At 36.9% G+C, this 22,895-nt stretch overlaps 1 protein-coding gene and 1 long non-coding RNA gene across 2 annotated transcripts in view; one reads left to right on the top strand and one right to left on the bottom strand.

Moving 5' to 3' along the window:
* Positions 1-22,895, top strand: part of LOC137644127 (uncharacterized) — a 120,092-nt gene that overhangs the window by 58,595 nt on the left and 38,602 nt on the right. The gene's annotated exons all lie outside the window — the stretch shown is intronic.
* The window catches only part of LOC137644126 (transmembrane protein 164), a 105,099-nt gene continuing 83,291 nt past the window's right edge, over positions 1,088-22,895 (bottom strand). Inside the window, exon 8 of the mRNA XM_068377098.1 lies at positions 1,088-13,964. Coding sequence (XP_068233199.1) covers positions 13,767-13,964 — 198 coding nt within the window. The 3' untranslated portion in view covers positions 1,088-13,766. The remainder of the gene's footprint in view (positions 13,965-22,895) is intronic.

Raw genomic sequence — 22,895 nt, 5'->3', positions numbered from 1 at the left:
CCTAAAGGTAAAATTCTCTGGGAATATCACTGTAGTACATATATCCCTTAGGAAGCTACTTTAAGGAACTTCCATCAGCACGACATGGCTTGAGCCCAAAAAACAATATTTCTGGCATTTTTTTTTTGTCATATTGGATTTCTAGTTCTACTCTTTAGTAGAAATGTTCTGGGAGACCACAATTAACTCCAAATATAATAACAATAACATAGCAGATTAAACTTATACATTTGCACCATATAGCCAAGCACTGAGGCCATTCAGACCACAAGTGTAGCTGAGGGAAAAAAAAAAACAGCAGTTGTCCTATTTGGTAAATTTGAAAGATTGGACAGAAAGAAGAAACAAAAGCAGTTGAAGGGTATAAAGTAAAGATCCATAAGTAATGCCAGCAGTACATTATATGAGGTGCACTAATGACACTACACCCATAAAGAAAGGGCATTATTGAACTGGCAAATCAAAACAGCCTGTTCTGTTTCATTACTCATGTGTTGTTGTACAGTACAGTATAAAGAAAAAAGGTAGCTTAGAATAAAACTATTTCATAGTAATTATAATTCATTACATCTCTCAGCAGTTTTCCCAAGAATTGGCACTTATTTCCATATTGTATTTACCAGTTCCCCAAAAATGAAAACCTATATATATTTTAAATTCACATTTTGCCATCTAGTGAAAACTTAAGAAAACTGCTACAGTTTCTTGAATACAAACAAAATAATAATTTAAGACTAGCAGTTATAAGAGATGAAATATACATTTCTTCAGAAGTGAGGTTTGTGTGTTTGGACTTGATCCCATTTATTATTGTGGTATAGCATTAAAGAATAAACTTTCAAAGGAAATAAATGATATTGCTAAAAATCTAAGTGAGCAACTGAACTCCACACCGAGAATCATAAATGAATATATTTAACTTCCAAGATGTTCATATCTGATTTCAGAAATGAACAGATATTGGGATTAATGCTAGAAGAGAAGAAATGACAACATTAAGAGATTTTGAGAAAATTTTCAGGCAAGGCTTCAGCTAAATAATACTGATGCCATCAACATGCAATATAGTAGAATAAAAACTAAGAAAGACTTTGCAATATATATATTCATTCAAGTTTTAATGGAAACCTAAAAGACTTTATACTGGCTATATCTTCATTTAAAAAAAAAGGAAGGGCTTGGAAGAAGGAAATATCCTGACAAAAAATTAATTAGAAAACGGTTTTTATAACAAACTAAGTTTATTTCATTTGCACATAAACTTATCAAGCACATATAATTTTCCTCTAAAATCTCCATATTTTTATTCCAAATGTTCCTAGGATCACCATTTTTTTTTCATAGAAACTAAGGTTGAGGCCGTGAGGTTTGAGGGGCTGGTGGAGGGCACTTATTGTTTATGGTTATTGGGTTTGTATGGGAAATAGTTAACCCAATTAATCATATACAGTATATGCCAAAAGCACTGTATAGATGGAAGGCTTTGAAGACAAATTCTCTTAAGAAGAATCAGTAACAATGTCTCTAGTAGTTTGTAGGATTGAGGAGGGTAGGGTCCAAAACCTATATAATGTAAAATAAGGTGCTTGTTTACACAAGTCTCGGAATTTGGTAAGTAAACACTTACCATTAACATGAGATGTAAGTCATGAATTTATGAGGTCTAAATCCTATGCCAGTGCCATTAATAATCTGAGTGAGAATGAAATCTGTAACCTCTTTTTCCCAGAGGTAAAAAAAAACCTGCATGAACAAGTCAAATTCTTAATTACCTGTGTAAAAATTAAGTTATTAAAACTTGGATTGTAGAATCTCTTGACAGATCTGATGAAGATAGTAGTTCATTGTACAAATCATGAGGTATGAAAAAGTAAGATTGTTAATGTGTAGGACTTTAGATCTTTCCCAGCCAAATCTTTTCAACAACATTATTTTTTTAACTATAGAGTTTCACTTGGGTGTAGATTCCCTTTTGAGAAACATCCAGTCTATCTCCTTCAACTGCACAAAAATTTTGCATAACTAGGAAGTTTTTCCAAAACTTTTGCTACATTGTTTATCCTGAGGCAATGTTTTAATTCTTGAATATTTTTCTCCTGTCTGATTTTCAGCAGCTGACTCTCTCATCTAAATTATACAGAGATTTAATTAAAACAGTACGGTAGTGCATGGTACAAATCATGGTGTGGTTTATTCTAAGACAATGTTTTAGTTCTTGAATATTTTTCTCAGGTCTGCTTTTCAGCAGCTGACTTTCTCATCATAGTTGTCTGGCCAAACTTATTCTATTTTTTGCTCCTAGTTCTAGATATTATATGACAATGTTCAGTAAGTTCATGTCTCGCTTGTCATTGAAAGGGTCCATACTTATACTAGATATACTCCAGTTGCCTCGTGTAAAATAATCATCCTTGTTAAATAGTTTGGTGGTGGTTCAGAAGTTCAAACTTGGTACAAATTCTGAGTAAGTTGAAGTACCAACCAAACTCAGCAAAGTTCCTTGTCAGGCAAGGAGCAACTAAGAGGAAAAAATAGCCCATGCTTCTTTTTTTCGATGTCTGCTACCTCCCAGTATTGGGAGAAATGCTATAGTATTCTTTACTTAATTTCCTTTCTACACCGGGCTGCTTTCCCTAGAACTTGTAGAATTCTGCCTTTCCAACTAGTTGCACCTTCTGGTGACTAACACACTTCACTGTTTTCTTCTGCCAATATATTGCCATAAGTTCCCGGGACACTTAGCCAAGATTAGACTTAAGTTCTGCTACGAAGAGGTGCAATATGGAGGCATCAAGCATTTACTTATCCCTCTGTTGGTAAATGACTAGTAGTTTTTACTAGAAACTACAAACAGGCCTGTCCTTTCTGGATGATCATCTTCCTGGTGACCTAAGGGTCCTGATCTGAGACTGGCACACCTTTGCCAGAGGATTTACCAGATCCCCTGTAGCAAAGATGATGACCACTTTTCCTGTAGGATTTTGTATATACCTCAAACTTTCTTGTTATCTGGGAGAAGATGGACACCATTCTCAAGAACCACATATGTGAACATAATCATCTCCTTGCTTATTGGCTAACACCAGATAATGAGTCTGAAATGCAGGCTAAATTTGACAAAAGAATACCGGTTGCAGTATCAGTATCGTATTTGTTGTTGCCGTCAACCAGTAAATAACCCTCTGTAGTCTACAGCAATCTTAGGGCATACATCTAGACTAATGTCAAATATTCTTAAACTCTTGGAGTAATTTCCAAATTAAAATCGGTGTTCAAAACCAAATATTTTAGCATCATAAAAGTATTTTTGTCAATGTCAAGGGAAATACAATTTTATCACTCATGTTCATTGATATTAGGAAAATGAAATCCTGATGAATTATTTCCTGAGGAGTATTTTGTGCCAGCTACTAAATTACCCCTCTGATGGTCCAGCACTTTGCTGCAGTAGAGGGGCTCGAGTGTCTCAATGATGGGCTGGGCAATGGCGGTGGGGTAGTTTATCCACCCTGGCAGGCTCAAACATACCGCTAAGGCCAGTTCTGAGAGACCAGACCAAGACTGGACCCCCTATAGGCCTTCTCCTTTATTTAAGATAGGCAACGGCTAGGAGAAGGAAAACTCCAAAATCAAACCAAACAAGACCCCCAACGGCGGAGCTTCCCAGCGCCGGCGGAAGAGGACAATGCCTGTCGGGCAGGCAACAAGGCGGGCCTTGACATAACAAGAACCCGGCAGCCCGATGCAACCAACATCGGAGAAGCCGCCTGTCTCATATGTTTTGAGCCGCGGTGAAAACGGTGTGGGCCAAGTGTGTGTGCGTGGCCGTTGCGAAGCCACGACCACCCAAAACAATATTCCCAGCTACTGGCATTCTGTCGTTTGTATAAGCACCCACCCCATAGATAGGAGGCTGATGGCTAACGACAGAACCCAATACTCGGACACGAGTGGGCGCCGACGACGACTATATATTGCCTGATGCAGAAAATCCTGTCTCTAGGCTACTTTTTCAACATGTCATAGGGTCATCAAACCACAATGTCAGTAGTCATATAGTGCAGTTGATGTACATCCAAAGGTTTTTCAATTATGATGGAAAAAAAAAGGGGTTGATATCTTCAAAGGGGAGATGACCAACTGTGATGATGTACAAAACTAGGCCATACAGTATTTCTGTTTCCTGTTATACTGATCAGAACTACAGGAAACCAGTAACATTTGACAAAACTGTTAAATTAGAGTATTGTTCTCCCTTCTTCCTTAGCTCTACCATTGGGCATAAATGTTATTGTACACATCTCCCTTCAAGCTAAAAAATATCTATTTTTACATACCTTTTGACATTGGTAGATGTAGAAGAGTAAGAACTATTGAAAGCTGTTGCTATTGACATCTAGTATTGACTTTCAATGGGAAACAGAACTTTGGTAGCTATTATGACCATAGTGTCAAATGAAAAATATTTCCCCCTCATTGTCATTTCTTGCTTCTAAAATATATCTACCAGAAGATGGATGTTCACTCTAATTAGGGAATGAATGTCCTAATTAAGGAACGAGAGAATTGCCAAGCAAAAGTAATGCCATATGGCAAATGATCCACTTTCAATTCTGGCTAATAGCACCTAATATCGCCTTTTAGTACTCGGGCAGTAAGGAATTGCAGGGAAAATACTCTAAGGTATCTAATCTCATTTATTATTATGAAAGCACTGAGTCATAAGTAAGTGATGCATATCACACTAAGCTTCTGTTTATTAATGTAACATGATGAGACTGCAAGGAGCCATTTCAAGTCTCTAGAGCTGATAATGGTCACCTCTTGCCAATTCCTTAACCCTCCATCTTATGACAAACTTGAAAATACTATTTAAATGCTTGTTTAGTGGGTTGTCTGTGCAGGACTCAACAAAGACTTCTCTGTCATAAGCTTCCTTCTCGAGTATGGGGCCACTCTCGGCCAAAACCAGTTTCATTTGCACAGCCAGCTATTCATCAACAGTTCATAATACCCCTTCATGGAATAAGTTGAGGGAAACCTTTTGCATGGGAGGCCTTTTCAACGTAAATGAATAAAACTGGAGAAGATGGAATTCCTGGTAATAAAGATTGGTAAATAACTGAAAGTTACCCAAAGTTAAAGAGAGAGATGGAGAGTGTCTTTTCCCCAAGAGTTGAAACAATATCTGAAACAGAAAGAGAGGAAGTACCATCTAATTCTCAACCTCTCTTCGATGACTGATATAAAAATAATGAAGAATACCTCTCTAAATTTTTGTGTGGAAATGTCAATACCTATGTGGACAGAATTATGAAGAAAAAACTGCCAACTGGATGGGATGATCTACAGAGGCGTACACGACCGGGGTCCCCAGGATTTGGGCAGACAGACTCAAAGTTTTCGGGCAGAGAAGCTAGTGCATCCGGACTAGATACTGAATCTTGGCCCAGTCCTTGAGTGTTAAATATACATGTGTGTATTTATATATAATGGCATGGATTTACAGGCAAAATTTATTTTTGGCATAGCAAGTTCAGCCCCAAATGAGAAGGTCCCATATACTTATGGGATCTACCGAAGAGACAAGAGCCATTGATAATTGTATGGATCTGGGGGAGGTCCTCAGTGTTCCACAGCATTAAAGGTGTTCCTTACTGATCCTTGAAGTCTAGACTATGCCTTACTGATCCTTGAAGTCTAGACTATGCCTTACTGATCCTTGAAGTCTAGACTATGCCAAGTTTCATTTAGTAAATATTATTAACAGCAGATGGCCCTTGCCTTTGCTACTGGGGTCTTCAGCACAAGTTCTCAGAATTTGTTCCCAAGGGCCAATTAGGTAATGACTTTTTACATACTTATTGTTGTACAATAATAAAAGAACTTTCCTCATCATAATATTACTTTTCTGAAAACAAAAAAATTTACTCTGCCAAACTGAAATCGTAAGCCACACTCCAAAATGGCTACACCCTCACTAGATAAATGACATATTGCATATGACCCTGGCCGAACAACAGAAAAGTGACTGAACATTTATCTGATTAATGTTTAATTCACCTTTCACCACTATCAAAAAGCAATGGAGTGAAAAAGGGATGAGATAAATGATTTTTGATGTAGAAAAAGAAAAGAAATTTATTAAGTACAGTAATAAGAACTGAAAGTAATCCCTATTAAATTCCCTTGGAAACAAAAGCAGAGCTATTATCGGCACTTTAGAATCACAAAGTGATTTTCTTTGGCAAATACATGAGAACCTCCAGAGGATGTATGCACAATAAGAACCTTTACTTCTTGTGTGAATATAAGAGACCGATGATCTTAAGAACATTTGGGACATGAATAGGAGCATACATATACTGTAGAATTGTGATGATACAAATGATAAATGTAAATGAATATTCAACACATTACGGCTACTAAATCAACAATATACAAAATGAATGAATTTAAATGCACAAAATCAATAAACCCAATAAAGTTGAACTCCCTGGATTGAAAAGTTATAAAACAGTTATAAAATCTCAAAATAATGTATCGGGAGAAACAACTTCATAAATGAAATATAAATGAAAGTAAAGAATCAAGGCTTGAAAACAGTATCCTTTGATTACATTCCAAGAAAGGCCTGGATGAAAATCTAAAGTATTTTTAGAAAAGCAAATTTTCATAAAGAACAAAATAACATATAGAGGCTAAACTCTCATAAATACTTGGAAAAATATATTGGTCTACAAAAATAAATTACACAAATTTCCATACATAAACACTGTCTTGAAGCCTGTACATAACAGGGGGTAAATATATTATGCCTGAATATGATTCCTTAATCTGGACAGTTTACCGCTACTGTTGGTAGCAGCTAACTTAACAGTCATGGGAAGATGATAGTAATCATACATATGAGCAGAATTCTTTTGAAACTGAGTATAATCAATGTAATTTTTACTGGATAAGATACTAAATATATTTTCCATGTCTTGGCTATGGAGGCGCCTGCAGGAAAGTTTATTGTGTAAGGCATGGAGGTGAATTTTAGATTTGAAGCTCAATATATAGTAAAAGCTAGCCATGGTCCTTTGTATTGCTGTACATATTAAACAAGATTTTCCAAAATATATTTGTCCAAAACTGTATATCTTTTTCAGGGTCACAATCCAATAAAGGAACAGAGGCATTAAAGGTGTCTTAAAAGATAGATTCCTAAACTTCCCATGCATCTGTGCTAGAATACAGTATTTATATTCAAACCAATACATGTGGTAATATGACACAACTTATATAATTTAATGGTGAAATTAGGCGTGTTGATAGTTGTTATTCAAGCTAAGAAATGAAGTTTGGCATTTTAACTTGAGCAACTGTGCACAATAAACCAAAAGCTACTGAACAGTCGAGAGATCTTAGTACGCACGCTACTTACTCAACGGTTTTACAGATGAGCCTAGATTTCCTTAAGCAGGATGGTGATAAAATGCTCTCATCATGAGATATGAAGTGTTTGCATGATCTAGGAACCCTACCCTAAACAATATGTTTTCAAGCAAAATTACTACCTTTCTATTTTTCTACACTAAGCTGATATCACAAAAATTTTTAAGATGTATTAAAAACTGTAATAAAGGCACTGTACATGAGCTCTGAGGTAGGTGATCTTAAGAATTCATTCTACTGGACTTCTTGTGAACATGAAAGAATTAATGTGTGAATTAGAAGAGACCAAAGCCAAGAGAAGCCATTGATTTGAATTACAGCTTTACCTCACACCTGCACATTTATAGCTTAAAATTGTGCTTCACGCTGATTTAAGGCACATAATGAAGAATAGTTCAGTTTTAGAAATAAAGTTAGATACACTGGGAGAGCAGTGTTTCCGAAGGAGTTTAGAAACTTTCAGTGTTATTTTTATAGACACCTCATCAACCATATGAAATAGAAAATGATATACCGTATTTAAAATGCTTGAACTGTGGAGGCAGAAAAGTTGTGAACATTTTAACGAAAAATGTAAAATTAATTTCTTCAAAGGGGACTGCTAGATACAAGTGGCTGGTCAACCAAAGCCAATGATCTTGGCCTTTATCAAAAGTATTGCTAAATAACTGCAGGTCAAATCAATCATCAACACTAGTCTTTGTGACTTGCCAGACCTAACCTGATCAACTTCTCAAAAAGTAATTTCATTAATTACAATAAAGAGGAATCAAGTAGCGCTACAGTGCAAATCTTGAGTCAAAGGCTTACGTAACTACTCGCACTTGCTTTTCATTGAAGGGCAGTGGTAAAAGTGCATTACAATGAATAGAAAGAACCTTATTATGAGCTGCCACAAACTACCAAAAATCATCTGTAAAATTACTTTAAGTTATCTTATAAGAATGTATTGTATGGTAACAGTATTAGTGAATGGTGTACACAAAATTAATAGTAGTAATGTTGAAAAACAACAGATTTTCCTACTAAAGTACTACTGTATAGTAATTTTACTCATTTTTTTTTTTCAGGATCAGGAAAAGTCCAGGGTTTTCCAGATCTTAGACTAATTACAGTACTGTACTATACTTACTCTTCCTACACAGATAAAAAAAATGAAGACATGTAGCTACTCAAAGAGTTTAACAAAATATTTAAACATTAAAATTCAAGATGTAAATACAATTTATTCGGAATAAGTAAGCTCAAATAACACTAAATTTCAGTACTAAAGTACATTGTAATGAGAAACCTTACATAAAAACTGGACTTTTACTCCTAGTGGCAGAAACTTTTCTTTTGAAAACTCAGAAATATTTCAATGTCAGCTTCACATTACCATTACAATCTGTTTACCAAACCTACAAAATTTAGTAAGCCAATGTACAGATGTTTCTGATAAAACTTTGTTTATTGCTCTACCATGTTGCAAAATATCTTGGCAGCATATTTGTTCCCATTACAGGATTGGCAATTATATAAATGTGTTGTAAGCAGACATCCTCAGTAATATTTCATTCAAAGCTAAAAAGAAATCCTCTTTCTATTTCAATTATTTGCACTTGCAACTTGATTTTGATAAAATTTTCAACCATTGATTTATATAAGCTAACCTTTTCAGGTTAGGCCTTTGGCAGTATTAAGAAATTGTCAAGACCTACAATAATAATTAATGAATAACTGCACAAACATGCTTCAATGCCTTTTGATTATAACCACAATATAAAGGCCATGTTGAATATCAAAGAAGTTCTACAGTTTTTATCCATATACTTGAAAGGGTAAAACAAATGAAGGCAATAGCTATGGTAGTTTGCAAGAAACTTACCTCATTGAATTCTTCTCATATATATAAAATTACTATTTTACAATTTTGTTCAGGGAAATATAATTTACCAGGTCTTCACAAAAGGGAAATGACAGTATGGTAGAATGTCAAATCAAAGGGATCATTCAAAATAACCTGTAAAAATAATCCAAAACCTAAATAACCTGCATAAAAAGCACCTAAGAACCTACAGACATCATTAAAATAATTCATATACAGTTAATGATGGCTATAAAATGTTACAATGTCAATCCTGAGTTATGATAATCTTTTAAAAGGCAATAAAACAAATTTTCTTCCAGTGAAAGTTAATCATATGACAAGAGTTCCATAAAACTTTCAACTGTAACAAACATAAAGCACATGTCCTACTATAAAGTATTCCTTCCTCCAGACGATATTTTTAAGTACAAATTGTTGAAAGTGCCGACACAACATGCATATATATAAGGTATTTTGAAGTAGAAGTAAAACATATTTTGCAAGAGGAAATTCGATAGATCACGGACCTTAAGGAGGCTGGAGGAATACTTGCATGAAATACAAAAAAAGAAATGTAGGACAAAGTGCAGTACACACACGCACACTGAACACGGTTACATAAGCTGCTACTTGTTTACTCATTACCTTGAATATTCACATCAAAATGAATCTAGATGCTTTGAGCACAAATTCAGGAACACCACACAAGCTTTACCTAACTACCTAATGTCTGTAAATAACTCTAGTCTCAAGCAAGATGCACTATTGTGTAAAAATTATGCGCCACATCTTTCCTAGAACATCATTCTCTTGAAATGAATCGATATCAGTCAGTAAATAGATGTACGTATAGAAATAACAAGAAAAATTCATACATATAAAAAAGTTCTAAGTATATCACAGACTCTATAAAATATACTGACATATGTTTTCACCTGGAAGCAGTGCAAATATAGCAGAAGCTTTAGCAGGTTTATTTGGATCCTTGGTACAATTCATGTTTAACTTTTTTCTTTTTCTTTTTGAGAAACTGCATTGTACCAAAGGGTGCTTGGTTACTTTTAAAAATAATTATTACTTTATCCCTTCATCAAAATTAACTTAACCATTATCAGTGCTCCTACAAAATGTATTAAACTTGCTCCAAATTCCTTTCTTTAAATAATTACCTCTTTGAAGCTACTGCTATACTGCTTTCCCTAATAAAAAACATTACAAAGTCTTTATCTACTAGATTTATCATCTATCCCATACAAATATCAAATTACACATTACGTCTAAGATTCATAATGCTAAACTATGAAATCTTTCAAAAATGCTTCTACTCTCTACCTGTGATTCAAGTTTCAAAAAAGGTTGAATTAAAAGTGTTAATAAAGACAAAAACATTTCTATTAAAAATATTTTCAAAATTTATTAACAATCTATTGCATTTTGAAATGAAAGTTTAGTAAAGAAAGAAGTAAAGGGAGTAGGCTACATTAAAGTTAATTGTTGGAAGAAAGGTTTTCAAGAAAAATAAACATCAATTGACAAATATCCAAATGCTACAGAAATCTATGTATAGTTAAATAATTTGACTACCAGTATTTTTATATGAATCCCTCTAACACAGGTAGAGTATAAAGGCATCAACAGGCACCTGTATTGTAGTCTTAAATCACAAAGGACACAAGTATAATACGTGGCTATAATTCTCATCAAACTCTGGCAAATTACCATATACTCTTTTACAATTAAATTTTACTTCTAAAAGGAATCTACTTTTGATTCCTAAAAAAAACAATTTCATGAACTATGATATAATATTCTGCAACCTTCATAAGACTTTCTCATTTCTTTACCATTACATTTCCAAGTTGAATGCACTTTTGACAATTTCAAACTCATTCTGTTATTTAACTTTAATGTTAACAAGGCAACATCTTTTCTTTCCCTTTAATAATATTATTCTGTATTAAACACGCATACTACAGTAAATTTTTTCGATGTATCTGATCATTCATCATTTACGATTCATTTATATTCAGAAAAAGTTATGTATAATGGTGAAGAGAAAACATTAGTTGAATTTAGTTTTTCCTGTAGATTGTACAACGAATGAGTCAAAACTAACCTAATGGCCATGAATAAATAAATGCAGGTAACCGAAAATATTTAAAACTACATGACAAAAATCAGAACACTTAAGGGTGACAAGAGACAACCAAAAACAGAATATCATTAACAACAATCCCATCATAATTATTGAATTTTTCTAAACCAAATAACACAAAACAGACAAAAAGTTTATCTTTCATGGAAGAACATAGGATATATATAAAAATTTATCACCTAAATTAACAATACTGACATCAACACCAACTTGCTTTAGAATCCTAGACTGCAGTATTACTTTCATTATTATTATATCTATGCTACTGCTCAGACACTGAAAGCAGCCTTCCCACACCTAAATAATTTTTCAATATTTTCATACCGAAGATATATGTGGTTGTGCAGGAGTCACTTGGTATCTCTGCGATCTGCATAGCTAAGTATCCATTGAAACTAGGAACCTTAATATATACAAGGCCTACTGAAATTATGCAGACACTCAGATATATGAAGTCTATATAAAAAGTTTGTTTTGAATCTTCTACCCATATGATATTTATTTTAAACTATTTCAGGCATAAATAATTCTGTAGACTTACTCTAAACTGCCAATATTACACCCAAGTGGCAAGTTGACACGAGTCACTGTTTTGCCATAATATAATGGCAACAAATATTGTATTGCAATGGAATCTTAAAGCTATGTTAAATACACCTACTTAATACACCAACTAGTTTTGGCACTTCCAAATCTGTTTTGTGTGCATGCTAGTTACAACTGGCACTAATTTAGATAAGCAAGATGACAAAATTATAATTGATTTCATTCAGCAGTTTGTCTCTATTTGTAAACAAGCAATAACCGACATTTTCAGCTTATCTGGGAGAACAATTTGCGAAAGCTTGAATCTGGCAATTCCCTTGACACATGAATACTGTATTTCATAACTGATAATTGGTTCCCTCAATAACCAGGATGAAAAGATACCAACAAGCAATGCATTCATATTTAAGCTAACCCTGTTGATTCTTATAAGGGATATTTTCTTTATGATCATATTATTGATAATGAATAAATAAAGAGCATAAGTGTATAAGGCTCTTAAAATTGTCAATGATGCTGCCATGCAAAATGAGAATGATACTTGCAGAATACCGAGGCTGAAAAGGATTAAACTCTCTCATGGCCCAGAATAATTTGTAATTATTTTTTTTTTAACTTCCATACTTTAGTACACCAGTGAATGAAGGCCGTTGTTAGTATTATACTCAAAATTATATAAGGGAATGTTACATTTAAAAACCCCATAGGCAAAAAGAATAAGACTACAAAAGAGTAAACACAACCAAATGTCTTCCAATATACTGTGCATTCTAGAAAATGTATCACCATTGACTATAGCAAACACGATACAATTCAGAGACTGCATTATTTTATTTCTTTAGTGTATCTCCATATAAAATACTATCATTACCAAGATCTCCAGTACCAGCAGGCAAATCTATTAAAAAAATCTAGTATATATAAGTTACACAATGCTACCCTGTATAGCAGCTAATCTATATCCTGACCTGACTAGGAATTCAGTACACTAAATACATCATTCTCATAAATATCTTCCTTCCACGACTTCTTTCAATAAATTACAACACAAACACAAAACTTTCCAATGATGCAATAACTAAATTACATTGAATGGGTAACTATAGACAATCTTGGACAAATCCACTTTCCTTAAACAAAATATATCTCATTACCAGGTCAAAATATATACTGTAGACTCCATAGTGTCTATACATTTAACTTCATACCACCAGCTTTTCACCAATCATGATTAATTACAGTTGCTTCATTAAAGAAATAATACTGTAGTATGGAAACAGAAGAATCCACTAATATGCCAATCTTCATGGAAACTGATCATAAAAGAACTGACTGTGAAGGAAAAGTCATGCATGAAAGCCTTGAGAGGCATGCAAATACATTGCCTTAATACTTATTTGAAACACTGGAAAAGTGAATGTTTGTGAGTCAAAGTACAGAGTCAGTAGGTTCAGGGTTGCATAGCTTGGATGTACAATATTAAAAGGACAGTGATAACTTTGACCCTCGCCACAGAAAATTCTTTTATCACTAACTCATACAAAATTGGAGATATTCATGGTACTGTATAAGTGGAATATTTCTACCTTTTAGATTTCTTGCGAAATCAAAATAAATGCATGATGAAATTCCATATCAAAATGCATGTTTGAAGAAAAAATAATATACAAATTTGTATGACTAAAATTAACAATGTGCTAATGAAAATGTAATGTCACGACACAACAGTAAGTATTAAATTACTGTGACCTAGTAAAGAGATTCACAATAGAAACTTTATTCTTGATGATTATTATGACCATTCCATTGAGGAACACTTACCGCTTCACTGCGAGTTCTCCTATGAATACTGCCTTGATGTTTCAAGCCATTCTTTTTATCCTCACCAGCTCTTTGTTTGTCAGCCATTTCATGACTTACTATGCTTTGGTCATATGCACTCATTGTTACATCAGTTTCCAAGTTATCTTTCACCTGAAAAAGAATTGATTTGTTCGGTGATATACCCTTAACAATGAGTTTTACACTTAAGCCTTCAAATCCCCTTTAGCCACATACAGTATGATGTATTTCATGTCCAGTAATGCTTTCTTTTATTATTTATGCACATGATATTTTTGCAAAACATGTAAAACCAGATATCAATGGAAAGGAAATTTATTCAGTCGCACAACACTTTTTTTTTTTTAACCTGAGAGTTTTCGTGCTACAATACATACATACATATACAGTACCAAGGCACTTCCCCCACTTTTGGGGGGTAGCCGACATCAACAAATGAAACAAAACAAAAAGGGGACCTCTACTCTCTACGTTCCACCCAGCCTGACAAGGGACTCAACCGAGTTCAGCTGGTACTGCTAGGGTGCCACAGCCCACCCTCCCCAGTTATCCACCACAGATGAAGCTTCATAATGCTGAATCCCTTACTGCTGCTACCTCCACGGTCATCTAAGGCACTGGAGGAAGCAGCAGGGCTTAACGGAACTGCGTCACAATCGTTCGCCATTCATTCCTATTTTTAGCACGTTCTCTTGCCTCTCTCACATCTATCCTCCTATCACCCAGAGCTTTCTTCACTCCATCTATCCACCCAAACCTTGGCCTTCCTCTTGTACTTCTCCCATCAACTCTTGCATTCATCACCTTTTTTAGCAGACAGCCATTTTCCATTCTCTCAACATGGCCAAACCACCTCAACACATTCATATCCACTCTAGCCGCTAACTAATTTCTTACACCCGTTCTCACTCTCACCACTTTGTTCCTAACCCTATCTACTCGAGATACACCAGCCATACTCCTTAGACACTTCATCTCAAACACATTCAATTTCTGTCTCTCCGTCACTTTCATTCCCCACAACTCCGATCCATACATCACAGTTGGTACAATCACTTTCTCATACAGAACTCTCTTTACATTCATGCCCAACCCTCTAATTTTTACTACTTCCTTAACTGCCCCCAACACTTTGCAACCTTCATTCACTCTCTGACGTACATCTGCTTCCACTCTACCATTTGCTGCAACAACAGACCCCAAGTACTTAAACTGATCCACCTCCTCAAGTAACTCTCCATTCAACATGACATTCAACCTTGCACCACCTTCCCTTCTCGTACATCTCATAACCTTACTCTTACCCACATTAACTCTCAACTTCCTTCTCCCACACACCCTTCCAAATTCTGTCACTAGTCAGTCAAGCTTCTCTTCTGTGTCTGCAACCAGTACAGTACCATCTGCAACCAACAACTGATTTACCTCCCATTCATGGTCATTCTCGTTTTAATCCTTGTCCACGCACTCCAGCATTCACCTCTCTCACCACTCCATCAACATACAAGTTAAACAACCACGGCGACATCACACATCCCTGTCTCGGCCCCACTCTCACCGGAAACCAATCACTCACTTCATTTCCTATTCTAACACATGCTTTACTACCTTTTGTAGAAACTTTTCACTGCTTGCAACAACCTTCCACCAACTCCATATAACCTCATCACATTCCACATTGCTTCCCTATCAACTCTATCATATGCTTTCTCCAGATCCATAAACGCAACATACACCTCCTTACCTTTTGCTAAATATTTCTCGCATATCTGCCTAACTGCAAAAATCTGATTCATACAACCCCTACCTCTTCTAAAACCACCCTGTACTTCTAAGATTGCATTCTCTGTTTTATCCTTAATCCTATTAATCATTACTCTACCATACACTTTTCCAACTACACTCAACAAACTAATACCTCTTGAATTACAACACTCATGCACATCTCCCTTACCCTTATATAGTGGTACAATACATGCACAAACCCAATCTACTGGTACCATTGACAACACAAAACACATTAAACAATCTCACCAACCATTCAAGTACAGTCACACCCCCTTCCTTCAACATCTCAGCTCTCACACCATCCATACCAGATGCTTTTCCTACTCTTGTTTCATCTAGTGCTCTCTTCACTTCCTCTATTGTAATCTCTCTCTCATTCTCATCTCCCATCACCGGCACCTCAACACCTGCAACAGCAATTATATCTGCCTCCCTATTATCCTCAACATTCAGTAAACTTTCAAAATATTCCGCCCACCTTTTCCTTGCCTCCTCTCCTTTTAACAACCTTCCATTTCCATCTTTCACTGTCTCTTCAATTCTTGAGCCAGCCTTCCTTACTCTCTTCACTTCTTTCCAAAACTTCTTCTTATTCTCTTCATATGACTGACCCAATCCCTGACCCCACATCAGGTCAGCTGCCCTCTTTGCCTCACGTACCTTGCGCTTTACTTCCACATTTTTCTCTCTATATTTTTCATACTTCTCTATACTATTACTCTGCAGCCATTCTTCAAAAGCCCTCTTTTTCTCTTCCATTTTTACCTTCACTCCTTCATTCCACCATTCACTGCCCTTCCTCATGCTGCCTCCAACAACCCTCTTGCCACACACATCACTTGCAATCCCAAAAAAATTTTCTTTTACTAACTTCCACTCCTCCTCTAAATTACCAGTTTCTCTTACTCTCACTTCGTCATATGCCATTTTCAACCTTTCCTGATATTTACTTTTTACCCCCGGTTTTATTAGCTCTTCAACCATCACTAGCTCCCTTTTACATCCACCTACTCTATTCCCCCACTCTTTTGCTACAACTAATTTTCCTTCCACCAAAAAATGATCAGACATACCGTTAGCCATACCCCTAAACACGTGCACGTCTTTCAATCTTCCAAACATTCTTTTAGTTATCAACACATAATCCATTAATGTCCTTTCTTCTACTCTTCCATTTGCCACTCTTACCCATGTATACTTGTTTTTATCTTTCTTTTTGAAAAAGCTAGCACTTATTACCATCTCTTGTTCAACACACATATCTACCAGTCTCTCAACACTCTCATTTTCACCTGGTACGCCATACTTCCCAATGACACCTTCTACCTCTCCAGCGCCCACTCTAGCATTTAAGTCACCCATGACAACTACATAATTCCTTCTACCCAGTCCTTCTACACACCTAGTTAATTCATTCCAATGAGTAGAGTAAAACTTTGTAAAAAAAGAAAAAAAAATGGCTTGGGATCGAATGATAAAAATATTTGTACAGGGGTGGGATTTGAAAGGCTAATTTTACTTGTAATGTACTTTTCTTAGTTAGTTTTTCTTTATTTTCCTCATATCCAAACCTACACAAATATCTTGTAAGTCTTTGCACAAAATATGGGGTGTATGTAGTCACAGGATATTTCTTCTAGTAAATGGTGGACAAGAAATAGTCCCAGTCAAACTTTCTTGTAACATTTCATAAATCAACCAAAAGGCACAACAGGATCACATAAAAAACTCCTCATATATACAAGCTATTCAACTCTAGCTTGCTAGTAATCAATAATTACCAGATTTTAAGACTCATCGATTTCATCTATCCTGAATTTTTTGTCTTCCTCCTCATCTTTCAAATTATACAAAATTTGTACACTTGCCTGGGTGTTACTTGATAGATTTTCTGCAAAGACTTAGACTGGGAGGAAAAGAATGAGAGTGAAGAACATTACAATGTGAATCTGAGCTTCGTTGGATATGGATAAAATGAAAATAAATCCATTTAAATGATATGGAAAGTTACAGAGAAAGTGATGGCATTGTTGTTGAATATAAAGGTCCTAGAGGAAATGAAAAGGAAGAGTCTTATGGAAATGTGTTTGTAAAGAGGATTGACGGCTGGAAATATATTTTCAATAATTGTAAATAGGATTTAATTACTAAAATTCAATTATTTCTATGCTTAACCTTTGAATATATGCTATGAGCTAGGAAGCACCAGCTTTACGACTATATAAAATCATAAAAAAATTTATATCTAAGCCATCCTTTCCTTTTCACACAGTGCCCAAGTCATACACCATCCCCTTCAATAGACAAGAGGTGTTGACTGCTAGCAAATAAAGGATTTCAGTCTGCTCTTCCGTACGTTTCTTTCTTCATTAATTCCATGAGATGGCCAGAGTGTGGTTGTTTGCATTTGAATTTTCAGCTAAAATTCCAGCCCAATCGTCACGAGGGGCAAATGCACTGCGGGCAGAAACTTAGTACGTGGATGGCGATTACAAGTGTAGATGAAGTTACAAACGAGAAAACCACAGGCAAACCATCAAAATACTTGTGTCTGTTCTTGAGACACTGGATGGGTGCCTGACTAGGGACCACATTATCTGACACTCTGCCTGGTATGTGGTACAAGTCAAAGGTTTGCCTGCCTTGGACTGTTTGTTCTGGTAACATTGTAAAAACAGAATTATGGGTAAATCAGAGAAACCGGGGCTTTAGTTCAAAGGCTTGAAACAGTACCTTATGAAGTGATTTCAACTATTTCAGTTTGATCTACTAGTTTTATTTTTTCATTAAATCCATGGGATCCAGATGTAATTCTTTTTAGCTTGAATTATGTGTACTTTAAGCTTTTCTAGTTAAGACTCAAAAGAGAAAAGTTTTTTACAACAGAGGTAGTGTTACTATCAACTTTATAAAATTATTATGGGATTTTATTCAGGTCTTCCTGAAGTGGTTGAGCATTTCGAACAGGCAATGTTCATGAAATTTTTAAAGTTAGGGGAATTTTTAAAGAATGTTTCCCCATAGTGACTATATCCCTAGATAAAACCACGTGATACTGAAGTCTTGCTTAACCTCAAAACAATACTTTGATTTAAGCTTCCTCTGATTTATCCGTCATCAAGCCAGATCAATAAATTTCATGCAATCTACAAAGTATGCCTCCCAAGGAGTGAAATACAATAGGTCTGTCTTTTGCAGTATTAGCAAATAAAAAAAATTGGGAGCCTGCGAGGACTTCTGTTTCCAACCACAGAACTGCATTTTTATCTTAAGGCAGTGTGTTCCTTTGCATGAAAGCAAAGAAACACTTCTGTGTTCAGTCAAAGCAGTGCATCTATATCCCTAAAGGTTTAAAGGCCACTCATGAATGGCAGAGGCAAGGGACAGTGACACTGCCCTATCAAGCAGGAAAATGCCCTAGAGACTGACCATATTACATATGATCAGCACCCAAGCCCCATTCCACCCCAGCAAGGACCAAGGAGGGCCACGCAATGGCTGCTGATGATTCAGCAGATAGTCCTATAAGCTCCCCCAAACACCCCATCCTTAGCTCACAAGGATGGTGAGGTTGCAACAACTTAAAGAACTAACAACTTAAAGAACTAACAAGTTTGAGCGGAACTCAGGACGCTACAACCCAGCCACCATAACCCTAAAATAAGAAACTAAAGTCAGCAAGATTAGTTCAAACTTCACTTTTCTTCAACCCAATCAAGGTAACAATAACAGATATACTGTATGTATTTTTGGGGGCTTAGACACTTGTCTTCAATATATACGGTAAAATAACAGAAGACTATAACTGCAATTTTAAATGCTCGTCTACTTATTCAACTCTTCTACTTCCCTACTTTAAGTAAAATCTTGATGTCAACTGTAACTTCTGAAAGTGGCATGGAGGTGCCACACATTTGTAACATTTCTTGAAGATATTGCACGCCAAGGGGCTGGCCTCTTTACATCAGGACCTGTTATAGCAGCAGCTCATAGTATCTATTTTGGCTGAGATTTCAGATTCTTTTTGGACTTTCTAGATTTATTTTCCCCCTATAATTTGGTGAATACTGTACAACCCTCCTTTGTTTCTTACATGAATATCTCATGAACATGCAATAATAGTTTTTGTTTTGATGTGTCCTTTGGAGTTTTGACTTTATAGAGATGACTTAGTTTTTCTTTAAATTTCTGACCTTGAGAACTTATCTCAATCCAAGCTGCTTAAGTGAATCCTGTACTTCATTCCTTTCAGCCAATTACGAGTTATTCTAGCTGCTAGATCGTCCCTCCTATGTTGTTATTCACACTAATCACAAGTAATAAGTTTACTGTATCTATATACAGTATAAGTAATTTTCATACTAACTCATTACTTTTAATCGTGTAAACACATCATTTATAATCAAAGAGCTCAAATTCCAACAAAGCAAATTCATTGCAGCAATTATCCAAATTACACAAAAGTAAGGCCGTTAATTGCCTCGAACTTTACAATATGTTATTTTCATTAGTAAAATAAATTTTTGAATATACTTACCCGATGATCATGTAGCTGTCAACTCTGTTGCCCGACAGAAATCTAAGGTCGGAATACGCCAGCGATCGCTATACAGGTGGGGGTGTACACAACAGCGCCATCTGTGAGCAGGTACTCAAGTACTTCTTGTCAACAAGAACTCAATTTTCTCCTCGGTCCACTGGTTCTCTATGGGGAGGAAGGGAGGGTCCTTAAATTCATGATCATCGGGTAAGTATATTCAAAAATTTATTTTACTAATGAAAATAACATTTTTCAATATTAATCTTACCCGATGATCATGTAGCTGATTCACACCCAGGGTGGTGGGTGGAGACCAGCATACATGTTAACATTAGAAGCTAAGTATCCCGTATTTCATTTTAGCAGTTATTCAAAATAACAAACATAAAATAAATAAGTACCTGGTAAGGAAGTCGACTTGAACCATTACTCTGCCTTTTTAAGTACGTCTTCCTTACTGAGCCTAGCGATCCTCTTAGGATGCTGAGCGACTCCTAGGTGCTGAAGTATGAAGGGCTGCAACCCATACTAAAGGACCTCATCACAACCTCTAATCTAGGCGCTTCTCAAGAACGAATTTGACCACCCGCCAAATCAACCAGGATGCGGAAGGCTTCTTAGCCTTCCGTACAACCCAAAAAACAACAAGTAAAAAGCATTTCAAGAGAAAGATTAAAAAGGTTATGGGATTATGGGAATGTAGTGGTTGAGCCCTCACCTACTACTGCACTCGCTGCTACGAATGGTCCCAGGGTGTAGCAGTTCTCGTAAAGAGACTGGACATCTTTGAGGTAAAATGATGCGAACACTGACTTGCTTCTCCAATAGGTTGCATCCATAACACTCTGCAGAGAACGGTTCTGTTTGAAGGCCAATGAAGTAGCGACAGCTCTAACTTCATGTGTCCTTACCTTCAGCAAAGCAAGGTCTTCTTCCTTCAGATGAGAATGGGCCTCTCTAATCAAAAGCCTGATATAGTAAGAAACTGCGTTCTTAGACATCGGTAAAGCAGGTTCCTTGATAGAACACCATAAAGCTTCTGATTGTCCTCGTAATGGCTTTGTACGTCTTAAATAGTACTTCAGAGCTCTTACTGGGCAAAGTACTCTCTCTAGTTCGTTCCCCACCAAGTTGGACAGGCTTGGGATCTCGAACGACTTGGGCCAAGGACGAGAAGGAAGCTCGTTTTTAGCCAAAAAACCGAGCTGCAAGGAACATGTAGCCGTTTCAGATGTAAAACCTATGTTCCTGCTGAAGGCGTGGATTTCACTGACTCTTTTAGCTGTTGCTAAGCAAACGAGGAAAAGAGTCTTTAATGTGAGATCCTTAAAAGAGGCTGATTGAAGCGGTTCGAATCTTGCTGACATCAGGAACCTTAAAACCACGTCTAGGTTCCAGCCTGGTGTGGACAACCGACGCTCCTTTGAGGTCTCAAAAGACCTAAGGAGGTCCTGTAGATCTTTGTTGGTGGAAAGATCTAAGCCTCTGTGGCGGAAGACCGCTGCCAACATGCTTCTGTAACCCTTGATCGTAGGAGCTGATAGGGATCTTACATTCCTTAGATGTAACAGGAAGTCAGCTATCTGCGTTACAGAGGTACTGGTTGAGGAAACTGCATTCGCCTTACACCAGCTTCGGAAGACTTCCCATTTTGACTGATAGACTCTGAGAGTGGATGTCCTCCTTGCTCTGGCAATCGCTCTGGCTGCCTCCTTCGAAAAGCCTCTAGCTCTTGAGAGTCTTTCGATAGTCTGAAGGCAGTCAGACGAAGAGCGTGGAGGCTTGGGTGTACCTTCTTTACGTGCGGCTGACGCAGAAGGTCCACTCTTAGAGGAAGAGTCCTGGGAACGTCCACTAGCCATTGCAGTACCTCGGTGAACCATTCTCTCGCGGGCCAGAGGGGAGCAACCAACGTCAACCGTGTCCCTTCGTGCGAGGCAAACTTCTGAAGTACCCTGTTGACAATCTTGAACGGAGGGAACGCATACAGGTCTAGATGGGACCAATCCAGAAGAAAGGCATCCACGTGAACTGCTGCTGGGTCTGGAATCGGAGAACAATACATCGGGAGCCTCTTGGTCATCGAGGTAGCGAATAGATCTATGGTGGGCTGACCCCACAGGGCCCATAGTCTGCTGCAAACATTCTTGTGAAGGGTCCACTCTGTGGGGATGACCTGACCCTTCCGGCTGAGGCGATCTGCCATGACATTCATGTCGCCCTGAATGAACCTCGTTACCAGCGAAATCTTTCGATCTTTTGACCAAATGAGGAGGTCCCTTGCGATCTCGAACAATTTCCTCGAATGAGTCCCTCCTTGCTTGGATATGTACGCCAAGGCTGTGGTGTTGTCGGAGTTCACCTCCACCACCTTGCCTAGCTGGAGGGACTTGAAGTTTATCAAGGCCAGATGAACTGCCAAAAGCTCCTTGCAGTTGATGTGAAGTGTCCTTTGCTCCTGATTCCACTTGCCCGAGCATTCCTGTCCGTCCAGTGTCGCACCCCAGCCCGTGTCCGATGCATCCGAGAAGAGACGGTGGTCGGGGGTCTGAACAGCCAATGATAGACCTTCCTTGAGAAGAATGCCGTTCTTCCACCACGTCAGTGTAGACCTCATCTCTTCGGAAATAGGCACTGAGACCGCCTCTAGCGTCATGTCCTTTCTCCAGTGAGCAGCTAGGTGAAACTGAAGGGGGCGGAGGTGGAGTCTCCCTAACTCGATGAACTGGGCCAGC

This window comes from Palaemon carinicauda, chromosome 7 (genome assembly GCF_036898095.1).
Source record: "Palaemon carinicauda isolate YSFRI2023 chromosome 7, ASM3689809v2, whole genome shotgun sequence".
Taxonomy (NCBI): domain Eukaryota; kingdom Metazoa; phylum Arthropoda; class Malacostraca; order Decapoda; family Palaemonidae; genus Palaemon; species Palaemon carinicauda.
This window is presented reverse-complemented; position numbering and strand designations above follow the sequence as displayed.